This window comes from Haliotis cracherodii, unplaced genomic scaffold (assembly GCF_022045235.1).
Source record: "Haliotis cracherodii isolate W230 unplaced genomic scaffold, xgHalCrac1.p SCAF_3, whole genome shotgun sequence".
Classification (NCBI taxonomy): Eukaryota; Metazoa; Mollusca; class Gastropoda; order Lepetellida; family Haliotidae; genus Haliotis; species Haliotis cracherodii.
Window position 1 is genome coordinate 5,114,827 of NW_027266286.1, and position 13,030 is coordinate 5,127,856.

Consider the following 13,030-nt stretch of genomic DNA (forward strand, 5'->3'; position numbering starts at 1 on the left):
AATCTACAGGTAACCTAGCTCTACATTGAAAACACAGTACGTTTATCTACTAAATGTTCATAACTGAATACAAGGGAGGTTCAGTACGTACTACCCCTGAAGATCCGGGGTAGAATAGGTCTTCAGCAACCCATGCTTGTCGTAAAAGGCGACTATGCTTGTCCCAATAGGCGATGAACGGGGTCGGGTGGTCAGCCTCGCTGACTTACTTGAAGAATGTCATCTATCCCAATTGCGTGGATCGATGCTCATGATATCAATCACTGGACTGTCTGGTCCAGACTCGATAACTTACAGACCGCCGTCATATAGCTGGAATATTGCTGGGTGCGGCGTAAAAGAACAAACCAACCTGTCGTACTCTGGATTAAAATATAATTATTTAACTCATCTCAAACTGTAGCGTTAACACTAATGATCTAAGTTTATTTTTTGCTATATTATGGTGAAACAATACATAATTGTTCATGGAAGTGTAGAAAAGTGTACACTTGAATAATGATTGAGAAGCCATTTTTGAGGTTTTGCAGTAAATTCATCCATCATCAGGTTGCAATATATGTATTGATGTGTACCATTTTGGATGAAGGTACAATGCAGAGCCTTTTGGACCCGTGAAGTTCCGGAGAAGAATAGGTCTTCAGCAGCTCATGCTTGCTGCAAAAGGAGACTATGCTTGTAGTAAGAGGCGACTAACGGGATCGGGTGGTCAGGCTCGCTGACTTGGTTGATGCATGTCATCGATCCCAATTGCGTGGATCGATGTGCATGATATAAATCACTGGATTGTCTGGTCCAGACTCGGATTATTTACAGACCGCCATGTAGCTGGAATACTGTTAAGTACGGCGTTAAACAACAAACCAACCAACCAGAGCCTTTTGGTGAAGCTGGGGACATTATAAGTCGGGAAAGTCGAAGATTTAGGCCTTCTGCAGTTTGAAGATCTGACACATCCTTATCCTTAAGACAATACAAGTTGGAAAACTTAGAAGGTACTAAGTTATGAATATGTTTTGGACATTAGTTTCAACACGTTTAATTAAGTGCTAAAGCCTTCCTTACAGTTTTAAATATTAAAGATACATAGTCCTGATTACATACAAGCCTCCAATACCAGGGGATGAGCTGCCTGCAATCTGGGTCCTAACTGGGCATACATGCCTCCAATACCAGGGGATGAGCTGCCTGCAGTCCGGGTCCTAACTGGGCATACAAGCCTCCAATACCAGGGGATGAGCTGCCTGCAGTCCGGGTCCAAACTGGGCATACAAGCCTCCAATACCAGGGGATGAGCTGCCTGCAATCAGGGTCCTAACTGGGCATACAAGCCTCCAATACCAGGGGATGAGCTGCCTGCAGTCCGGGTCCAAACTGGGCATACAAGCCTCCAATACCAGGGGATGAGCTGCCTGCAATCAGGGTCCTAACTGGGCATACATGCCTCAAATACCAGGGGATGAGCTGCCTGCAATCAGGGTCCTAACTGGGCACACAAGCTTCCAATACCAGGGGATGAGCTGCCTGCAATCAGGGTCCTAACTGGGCATACAAGCCTCCAATACCAGGGGATTAGCTGCCTGAAGGAGGCCAATATCTAGACCATGAACAATGACAAGGAGGCTGTTATTTCGATCAGTTGTGGATGTAGTAAGGAAAACCTCAGAACATGCAACCAAGAGACAGTTTTCTGTCATTGCTCAGAAAATGGTTTCCAGATATCCTGCCAGTCTTCAAGACAAAATTGATGACATCATCATCAGGACAGGATATGATTCCATCCAGCAAGAAATGATCACTAGAAAGTAACATTTTAACAGAGTTAAAGACAAACAGATATTCCTTACACCGTAGTGCCAATGACTGTGACAAGGAGTCTGCCATTTCTACAGCTACTTGCAGGAAACAGTGTGCAAAGCCAAAGAACTAGACTGACGCCTATGTATATGTAAATCAGGATCCAGTTGTGCATTCCACAGATCTCCCGGAATAGGAAAAGGTACAGAATGACATGTTTCTCGGGGACCCAAAAAACGTATTCATGGATAAACACTGAAGAAATGATGGACAAGACATTCGGTTTACAGAGGGAACTTATCAACCATTCTGACAAAGGTGTAGAAGGCATTCTTCAAGTATGGCCTTTCCTCCAGGTGGAGAATGGGATCCTAAGCCCTTTCCAAGCGCTTGTTGGAGTAGACTGCAGAACAGCAATAGCTAATGCCCATGCTGCTATGGGTCCACGCCTTAACAGATTCTTCTCTAGTAATTTGTGTCGAAGGATGTAAAAAACAAGTGTCTGGAAGTGGAAAATGACCAAAGTGCTCAAGACAATGTTTTAGCCTAAATCCCAGTGCTTATTTTGTGCTTAATTGAGAGCCTGCAAGAGAAAGAGGAGTGACTGTTTGTGGTTGTTAATGTAATATGTTAATAATATGAGGTAACGATTTTGTTGCATTAATTAGAAACCACTAGAGGTGTTGGTGAACACGAAGCATGTCAAATATAAAATACATTTACTTTGGATCTTCTACGAAGTTTAATGGGGCTATATTTATGTGCTCATTCAAAGAGCATCGATCCACACAATTGGGTCACGATGGCATGCATCAACCAAGTAAGAGAGCCTGACCACCCGATCCCGTTAGGCGCCTCTTACATCAAGCATAGTCGCCTTTTGCAAGCATGGGTTGCTGAAGACGTATTCTACCCCGGATCTGCTCACGGTTCTGATGGAAGAGAAGTGGTCTCGAAAATGACAGGTTTTCTCAGTTGTCTGGTAGTTCTGTTTGCCAGCTGTTTCGTGTTCAACATTCAGTACCCCACAGAAGCAGCAGCATCCTTCAGGGGTAATCGTTTTTCTTATCTTCAAAAATCACAAGAATCAATAAATATTCTAATGGACATAGAAAACAGGAAAAAAACATATTTTTCGGAGACTATTATTAGACTGATGAAAGACTGATGGGACTATATAAAATCCCTTTAATCTCAACAAAAGTGCATCAACCAGTGACAGATTTCACGTTTACTGAATTTGTAATTATAACGTTGAAATAATCCTGACAAGGGAAACAAGACAAACAAAAAAGTTAATTGTCTGTCAACATAATGGTCCTCAAAATAATACAGCCAGCTTTGAGTGGAACGTTTGGGACCTGCACCACTTCGGGCTTTCCGCCCATAAGCTGACATGCCGTGATGTATAATCCGGAAGATTCCTCCGAAGGAAGGTGTGTATGTAGCCTTTTCCTGGGTGTTGGCCGCAGGCGGTCCTCTGTGTCTGCCTGAATTACGCCATGTGCTTGGTGACGCCATCTGGCTACAGTCACAACTCCTTACGACATGGTCATGCGTTGCTCACTGACCAACCGCTTGTTCTATCTGTTGTAGCGTTAATCTTAGCATGTTTTTTTTGTCACCGCCCAACGGTTTGGGTGTGAATGGACAGTACATTGTTCCTTTTATACCGATATTTTTTTAACCAAATTTTCACTTAAAAGTCTAGTTCTACGGAAATAAGGACAGTTCCACGGGCATTACAAAACAAATTTATTTTGGTTGTGTTTTGGGGGATCTAAACAATTACGTGACACTATTCGGGGTTGGTTCCTACGCGTCCAAATTTTTTTTGGTAACGTTTCTTCGTCAGTTTACATCAAAACTTATGCTATTTATTTCTATCATCCACAATCTTAATAACGTTGACCAATTTTCTTTCAATTTGAAGAAGACTGCGCACTGGGCTTTTGATACACATGGTGTTGCAAAAATAGTTTGTTTGATGTTTAACACCGCACTCCGGCTATATGACGGCGGTCTGTGAATAATCGAGTCTGGACCAGATAATCTAGTAATTGACATCATGAGCATCGATCTACGCCACTGGGATACGATGTATCAACCAAGTTGGCGAGTCTGACCACCCGATCACGTTAGTCACCTCTTAGACAAGCATAGTCGCAATTTACGACATGCATGGGATGCTGAAGACAAATTGTTTTACACACATTAACCTTAAAGGGATATTCCACTCAAAGCTGTGAAGATTACGGGGTAGAATAGGTCTTCAGCTACCCATGCTTGTCGTAAAAGGCGACTAACGGGATCGGGTGGTCGGGCTGGCTGACTTGGTTGATGCATGTCATCGATCCCAATTGCGTGGGACCCGTGAAGATTCCGGGGTAGAATAGGTCTTCAGCAACCCATGCTTGCCGTAAAAGGCGACTATGCTTGTCGTAATAGGCGACTAACGGAATCGGGTGGTCAGGCTTGCTGACTTGTTGATGCATGTCATCGATCCCAACTGCGTGAATCAATCACTGGATTGTCTGGTCCAGACTCGATTATTTACAGACCGCCTTCATATAGCTAGAATATTGCAGAGTGCGGCGTTAAACAACAAACCAACCAACAACCAATTGTGTGGATCGATGCTCATGATATCAATCACTGGATTGTCTGGTCCAGACTTGATTATTTACAGACCGCCGTCATATAGCTGGAATAGCTGGAGTGCGGCGTTTAACTACAAATAGACCAAACAACCAACAAGAGGAAGAGCAGCAGCCAGGCACTTCATATCAACCACGGCAAGATTGTGTATCTCATCTCAATGTACCAAGCTCTGGTTACTCCTCACCAGAAGATGTGCGCCCAAATCTTAAAGCAGAAGTACGCAAGGAACGATTTAATAGAAAGAGAGGCAGAACACTCACTATGACAAATACTCCTGTAAAGAAAAAACTTGAGGATGAGCTTGCTAAAAAGGAAAATCGAAAAGGTTAATATAAAGGTGACATGGCCGACCCAGATGTTTGCACATGAAAAGAACATAAGAATGTGAATGTTGCTGAATAGAGAGTAGATATATTTTGAGTTTATCAAGTAGTTAGATGACATGATTGGTTGAATGTTTGTCAGGTTTATTAACTTTTAGTTAAAGGTTTGTGCAGTTACGGTTTTGAAAAGAACTGGTTATATTTTGACATTAAATTAGTTCTTTCTTTGTGAAGTTAGAGTCCTGAAAAAGAACTAGTTATATACAGACACGATCTATCCAAATTTCAAACTTCTGTCGCCATGACTTTGTTAATGTCCAAGGATGTGTCCCAAAGCACCCCAGGTTTTTTGTTTTTTTTAAAAATCAAAATGTCTCAGTTAATTTCATGTTTGTGAAATACTTTTTTTGTTCAGTGATTTGTTATTTAAGCGTTCATTAGAAGATTATTTTATCAATTCATTTCAAGAGGGATAGACTGGACAATACAGATTTTGTCCCAATGCACCCTGGTCTCCCCTATATTTTTGGCAACCAAACCAATATTACGTACTGTTGATCAATTATTTGAGTTTGCATATGCTCATAACACCTCTCTCTTTTCGAGGAACTCTTATATTCCGCGACATAGGTGACTGCGGTATGTTTGCCAGTGTCAACATGTCACACGTTCTAAATGAAATTGTGTACACACACTTCAAGGTATAAAATAGCGATTTAAAAATTATAAGAATTGACATTCCTATTGTTTGAGTTCATTGGGGTTTGCACCTTCATTGAGTGAGGGACAACTGTTGCTTGGTTGGTTTGTTGTTTAACGACGGCGGTCTGTAAATAATCAAGTCTGGACCAGACAATCCAGTGATTGATATCATGAGCATCGATCCACACAATTGGTTGTTGGTTGGTTTGATGTTTAACGCCACACTCAGCAATATTCCAGCTATATGAAGGCGGTCTGTAAATGGTCGAGTCTGGACCAGACAATCCAGTGATTGACAATACGAGCATCGATCCACGCAATTGGGACCGATGACATGTATTAACCAGGTCAGCAAGCCTGACCACCCGATCCCGTTAGTCGCCTTTTACGAGGGACAACTGTATGGACGTCAGAACTTTATTGCGACTCACACAAAGGGAAAGTCTATTCTTAAATATGTTTCATATTTATTTAAACTAAGTTAATTACAGAGAAAGCGGTGATAAATATGCCAATCTGACTCTTCTGCCATTCCATGCATGTTCCGGTCTCACGACGCACCGAGAGCGTGAAAGCGCGAGATTCGGATGTCAGCGTCACCGCGGAAAGCGCCACACTGAAGGTAAGTGACGTTTGCCAATGCATTTTAGCCAAGACATTTCGTTTTCAACATGGCCAAATGTCAAACTTGGAATGTCCCTTCAGAAACGACCAACACGAAGGGTTACCGAAATGAGAAATCATACTTTACGATCCCAAATGCCTCCATAGACCCAGGCAAGAAAATTACCGCTGATGGACCGCTCTGCAACATTGGCCCTGGCCGGGCATTTGGCTAGCGACCTTCACAAAATGTGGGAGACACAAGGTAGAAATGTGTTGTACTGTTCCTTATTTATGAAGCATGTTGAAACGTTTTAAGGTTATTGTATTGGTAATGAGTTCTTGTTTTTATTGAATTTAATACGATTATTTTGTTGATCTAAGTGCACGTTTGTTTCCCGGTGTGCACGAAAACTGGTCTAAAGCCCAAATGTTTCAGTATACGGCACTTGCATTTTAGTCCATTACAAGAGAAGGTGGTGCCGGGTTTTTTAAATCGATTGTTATTTTCACGTACGTATAATCTGGATTTGGGTTGACTATAGGAACCAGAGATATCGTATTTACGGAAGTTGTATAACGAAATAAAGAAACGTTCCAGTCATTCGCACTTCATCGTTTACAATAGATGCGAGAGGATTTTACGAGCGCCATTTCTGTTGCCTAACGCGGTGGTTGTATTGTTATCGGAGGTGTTAGCGGGGTGTGTCATGAAGCACCGGACCATGTAACTAATAATAATAACAATAAAGAAATCGCAAAAATAATTGTAGACGGGGCCGTGAAGCTCGGCCTTTTGCATCGTCTGCGAGTTTTTTTGTTATTATTATTAGTCACATGTTCCGGTGGGTGACGGGTTGAACCCCTATATGTACGAAGTGGGGAAAACAGAGATGTGGACCGTTCCCTCCCCAATTAATGCAATCGCTCATTGGAGACGGGGGTAAGCTTGGACGTCATGTGTCAAACGTGGAAAATTATTTACAATATTAAGGAATATGTATTAAAAGTTAACAGCAGCAGTGATAATTTGTAACATCAATTGGGGAATATTTTGAATCATTTATAGGTGTAAAACAGGGCTGTCCTGTTCTCTTTGATATGTTCATTACAGAATTGCAAACTATGTTACAAAATGCTCAACTCTGAGGTCTGTTTGTTGGCTCTGGCGTTCTTGAATTGTTATTGTTACTTTACACTGATAATATTTGTATATATATTTGATGAGTGACAGTGTTATTGGTCAACAGAGGAAGATTGTCATCCTGCAAAAGTTGTTTATATCTATGTGTTTAGTAGTTAATTTTGATATAACGCAGATTATAGTTTTTTTGGAATGGTGGTACATGTGTATTCTCCGATCATATTAAAAGTGGGGCATTGATGGAAAACCTTTAATGACTTCTACTTATAATAATTATTATTTTTATTTTCAACTAGATTGTCTTAGACAAAGTGTACTGTCAGTCTTGTAAACTCGGTACTAGTTTTCTTTACAGTAAATTTACTGTCAATGTGTTATTTGATAGCAAAATAAGGCCAGAGTTATTATAATGGGGCTTTCAAGTAAGAAAAGTAGTAGATAGATTTCCTACAAATTTCTGTAAGTATGTATTGGGAGTTGGTAAACATGCTTTAATTAAAGCTATTTCACAGAATGTGGGAGAACAGGCATATATGTTGATTACTATTTGAAATGTGTTGCTTATTGGTGTAAATGATTGAAAATACCTGAGGATCGTTATCCAAAACGATGTTATTTGCACATAGAGGTGTGCGGTATGACCGGTACACCATAATATGAAATGCCAATGAATACTTACCACAATACATTTGGAAAATACGGGTATATTGTGTTTTTCAAAATCATGCATATCATCTTGTTGGAACATTTAACAATGGTGACAACTCAAATGGAAATTAGCAACTTTTTCCTGTTGCAAAAGACCAGTGAAGATCCAGGGTAGAATAGGTCTTCAGCAACCCATGCTTGCTGTAAAAGACGACTAACGGGATCGGGTGGTCAGGCGCGCTGACTTGGTTGATGCATGTCATCAATCCCAATTGCGTGGATTGTTGCTCATGATGTCAATCACTGGATTGTCTAGTCCAGACTCGAGAAGTGAACTCTACCCGCTTTATCTAATGAGTCATCAGCACCTCATTACATGCAATTGCATGCTGAATAAAGTAATTATAGATGACCGAACTTGCGGTTTCAGGTGAATATTCATTAGCATTCTGTCGTTACAACTGATATCTTCTCTGATTCACGTTCTATCAAACAACACAATTATATATTGTCTGATTCTCTGCTATCATGGGCTCTATGTTATCGCAGTATCAGAAAAGCTTGTGATCCGCACCCCGTAGGCTGTTTACTTATATGCAAACTTTAGCACAATATTTCATCACTTGATCGAATACAGGACTTACGGAATGCCATGACAACTCGTATGAAAATATTTTTGCGATAGAAAGATAAATCGTGACCAGGCACAATGCATATATAATGCAACTTGAACTATTGTATAAACAACCAACTAGGTGTGAGGGTCCGGGAGCTATTTAAATGTAACTCCAGGCTCGCCTTAGGTTGTTTTGTTTGTTTGTTGTTTAACAACGCACTCAGCAATATTCCAGCTATATGACAGGGGTCTGTAAATAATCGAGTCTGGACCAGACAATCCAGTGATTGACATCATGAGCATCAATCCACGCTATTGGGATCGATGACATGCATCAACCAAGTCAGTGAGTCTGACCACCCGTTTCCGTTAGTTGCCTTTTACGGCAAGCATGGGTTGCTGAAGACCTATTCTACCCCGGATCTTCACGGGTCCCTTAGGTTGTAGGTAATCATGTTAAGCCTACCTTAGGTTGTAGGCATACATGTATGTAACACCAGTTTTGGATGTTACAGGGTATTATGAAATCTCAATACATTCTTTAACTCTCCTTATTTTAAAAACAAATAAAGCAAGCATTACGATTCAGTGTGCTTAAACTGACTGACTGACATAATTAACATGATCATGATTGATGGATGAAACGACAGACATAGGGTTTGCCATAGACTCCTTAGCTGTACTACAGGGAGTCATAGGTCTTTTTTAGGGAGACATTTTAACAAAATAATTAACGTTAGATTTTGTTATGAATTTAATTAATATTCTAAACAGTATTATCTTGTACCATTTATCCAGCTTTAAAACCCTGTTTTATTTGTATCTAATATCTACGCACTAGTTAATGTAATTAAATCATAATGTCCAATATTTCTTGTTATATTTGCAGATAACCGATTGATATAGACTAATAAGGCAACTGCTATATTGTATTGTAACTCTTTACATGACGAGTGACTCACCAGACTCGCTGCTATACACAATAAAGCGTCAATGGCATCTTTACTTGTGTCATTATGTTAACCATAAAACAGTATCTGGAACAATAACGAATTCAATGACTTGCAAAAATCAGCCTTTGTCAAGTGGCAAGTGTCTCACATTTTGAGCTACTATGTAATATAAAATAATGTATGTACTGATTCTTAATCTAAAATACAATCCACGTACTTTGGTTGAGTATCATCTGAATAGTCACCTGTACAATGTACCTGTGTCAAAATCAACAGATCTTCAACTGCAGCATTGTTTGAAAAATGGTGAAAGATTACGAAGATGACTTGTTAATGTGTTGTGTAACCGATTCTTGACACCGACTGACGGCAAATACACTAGCCCCACAAGGCCAGTTTTAAAACTTATTTCTGATTGGCTGCCACCGAGAGCCTGCCAGTAAAGCTGTTCTATTTTTAGGTATTAGGGTTTTCCAGCATCAGACACAGCTGATATCGGTTGTACTTTACTGTCAAGGGATATGTCCATTTCAAATTTTAATGTTCCAACAGTATAGTGCAATTAATTGATTTGGACAGTCTGGATTATCTACATCATGACTGAAGCAATGGAGAAATCATATTGCGTATTTTATACATAGATTGCTTCAAGTACACATGTTTTAAGCAGACACCCATAATTGCTCTGGATGCGCTGTAGGTACAATGCAATTGATGGTGCGCCACTTGGGACACAGTTTATTCTTCTTTGTCCAATCTTAACATTAGTGCGTTCTGGATGCACATTTGTGTGTCTCAAAAAAACCTTGCTAATGTCTGTTACAAGGTGATTTCCAAACAGAAATTCAAAGGTTAATTCATAGGAAAATTAGTTAATAACCACTCAAGATCAAGAAATAATTAATTATATATCAAAATCACATGGTTTTAGGTATACAATCACAAGAGGCAACAAACACAATGGGTCAAATAGGTGGCAGCAGAAGTAAGAAACAAATGTCAGTGCACTCACGAATGTCCAGAATGTTTGGCAGTCAAATGTCTTGAGAGGCCCGGGCTCCATTCTTGCATCTGGAAACAGCTGGCAGGAAGTCTGAGTTTTCAAATATAAATAAACAGCAAGTCAGGTCGTAGAAGGCATTGGATCACTCTCTTGTAGGTGGGGGCACGGGTATCCCAGGCGTCTAAGGTGCTGTGCAGAGTTGAACCGGAAACTATGTGGCTTCGAATCAAAGTTCTCCCTGATTATACGTCTAGGTTTGACAGCACCATACTCATGCTCGTGGGTTTCACCAAAGTTGTAAATGGCTGAGACCTGCATCACTTTTTGCTTTCCTCCCACATTAAGCTGATACGCCGTGATATAACTGGAATACTGTTCAAAGCGGCGTTAAATCCAAACTAATCTAGAAACAGAAACATTTGACATTTTATGAGCGTCTCATTTGCCGCCACTTCCAATAATCTCCTACCACGTATCAATACTGTTGTCTCCAGACATAGCACTGTGAAGGTTAGTACTGTTCAACTGAGTAGTGCTTGTTTTTTATCTCACTCGTTATCCACTTTCTAACCCACCCACTCACCCTTAAATGTCATTCTTGCTTATATTAAAGCGTGTGACAGTTTCACTACTCTAAGGTCTATGTAGGTAATTATCAAACCTTTATTATGGGCAAGGTGTAAATGGGCCTAGTTGCCCAAACACCTATACAACTTTTTAATAATCAATCAATCACCCAGCCTTATTACTTGAATGCAATTAACAGTTTTGACAGCGAATTCCACCTCTATCAAATTTGTTATGATATTCCAAGCTGTTAATATTTCAGTATTACATATATTCAAGAAGCCTTTTCATAACACCCATCCATACTATGATAGTGAAGTACAAGTATAGCAGTGTAATCGTACGCTGTTTCTTTGTTCAACTGATAGGTGTAGGTGGATTGATGAGTGATCTTTTCTATTCTCGAAATGACAAGGATAGAACCATCTATTTACTTTCAAATGAATGTATCAGTTTTAGGAACATGAAGTGCATTTGACAAATGCTCATGCACAGACAAGGTGGCATAATGACCGGTTATCGGAAGAACATTCTAGTGATTTTAAGATCTTTGAGCCTATCCTATTTTGTTTTTGTGTGTAACTAATTGTTCCATGAAATACCACAGTTAACAGTCTGTTTTTGTTGAACATAACATGTTGTTCTTTCAACTGAGGCAACTTTTTCAAACTGAGAATCTCATAAATATTAACTAATTGGCAATTTAGTGTGAGACACTTTTAGGGCCTGTTCTATATCTGTCCAATAATTCTCCAACCAGTGAATTTTTCATGGGGAGCAAAGCATTGGCACAACATTTGCTTGTTAGTTGTTTAACGCCACACGCAGCAATATTCCAGCTATATGAAGGCCGTCATTAAATAATCGAATCTGGACCAGACAATCCAGTGATTGACATCACGAGCATCAATCCAAGCAATAGGGATACGATGACAAGCATCAACCAAGTCAGCGACCCTGACCACCCGATCCCATTAGTCTCCTCTTACGACAAGCATAGTCTCCTTTTACAGCAAGAATGGGTTGCTGAAGACCTACCCCAGATTTTCCCGGGTCCCAACACTCTATGTGTTTATTTTGTTGAGATAGTTGGCATGTCCTAATTTGACAGGGTTACCTAGCCTGCCCAGCAGCTTGCAAGCTGTGATTCATGTTTGTGTGTTTTGTTGTTTAACTCAGCAGTATTCCACCCATATCAGCCTGTAAAATGAGTCTGGACCAGAAAACCAGTGAATGACATGGATGGGTTCAAGGACACTCGATCAACTAAGTCACCTACCCTGGCCATCCTATCCACAAATTAATGTTGCCTTTTACGACAAACTGTGAGAGAAGTGGGACATATTCAAACCTGGGTTCCCACAGGTTGTCAGGAAATGATATGTTTGATGTATTTGCCCGCAGTTAGCAATATTCCAGCATTATCATGACTGCTTGTAAAGGACTGAGTCTGGTCCAGACAAGCCAATGGACGGCATAGAGGGGAGCAATGACAGACAGTCGATCAAGTCACCGACCTGGCCATCTTATCCACATATTAAAGTTGCCTTTTACGACAAATATGGGTGATGTGACCTGTTGTTACCTGGGTTGTCTGTTGTTCAAACTAGTTCAGCTATTAACTGCTGCGAGGCTCAAAGTTGGTCAACAAATATACCGCTGATCATGGTGATGTTGTGGTTAAAAAAAATAATGCAAACAAATTATTTTGAATTTATTTCCTGAAGCGTGAATACATGTAGTTAAATAATCATCAAAACATGAGAGATGCAGTACAGTTCTGATGTAAATACGATTTGTCTTACTCTCAAAATGTTACAGATCGTATTCGACCGCAAGTATGCCATATGCCTAACCAATGCCTAACCAATCGACCCACATCAATTGACTTTGACAGTCTCTGAGCAGAAAGATAAAAATCCCTACTGAATGGGTTAATACCAAAATGAAGCCTTTCTGAAACAAGCAGGCTGCTGACAGTATTTGTTCCGCATCAAATATAAGATGTTTAGA

General features: G+C 40.2%; 1 protein-coding gene across 2 annotated transcripts in view; it reads right to left on the reverse strand.

Annotated features, from left to right (window-relative positions):
* LOC139475013 (uncharacterized) overlaps positions 1-13,030 on the reverse strand; it is a 139,797-nt gene that overhangs the window by 38,594 nt on the left and 88,173 nt on the right. Inside the window, exon 1 of one of the 2 annotated variants that reach the window (XM_071258229.1) lies at positions 10,460-10,545. The exons of the other annotated variant lie outside the window; for it this stretch is intronic. Coding sequence (XP_071114330.1) covers positions 10,460-10,510 — 51 coding nt within the window. The 5' untranslated portion in view covers positions 10,511-10,545. Of the gene's footprint in view, positions 1-10,459; positions 10,546-13,030 lie in introns of those variants that run through there. 2 annotated transcript variants of the gene reach the window in all.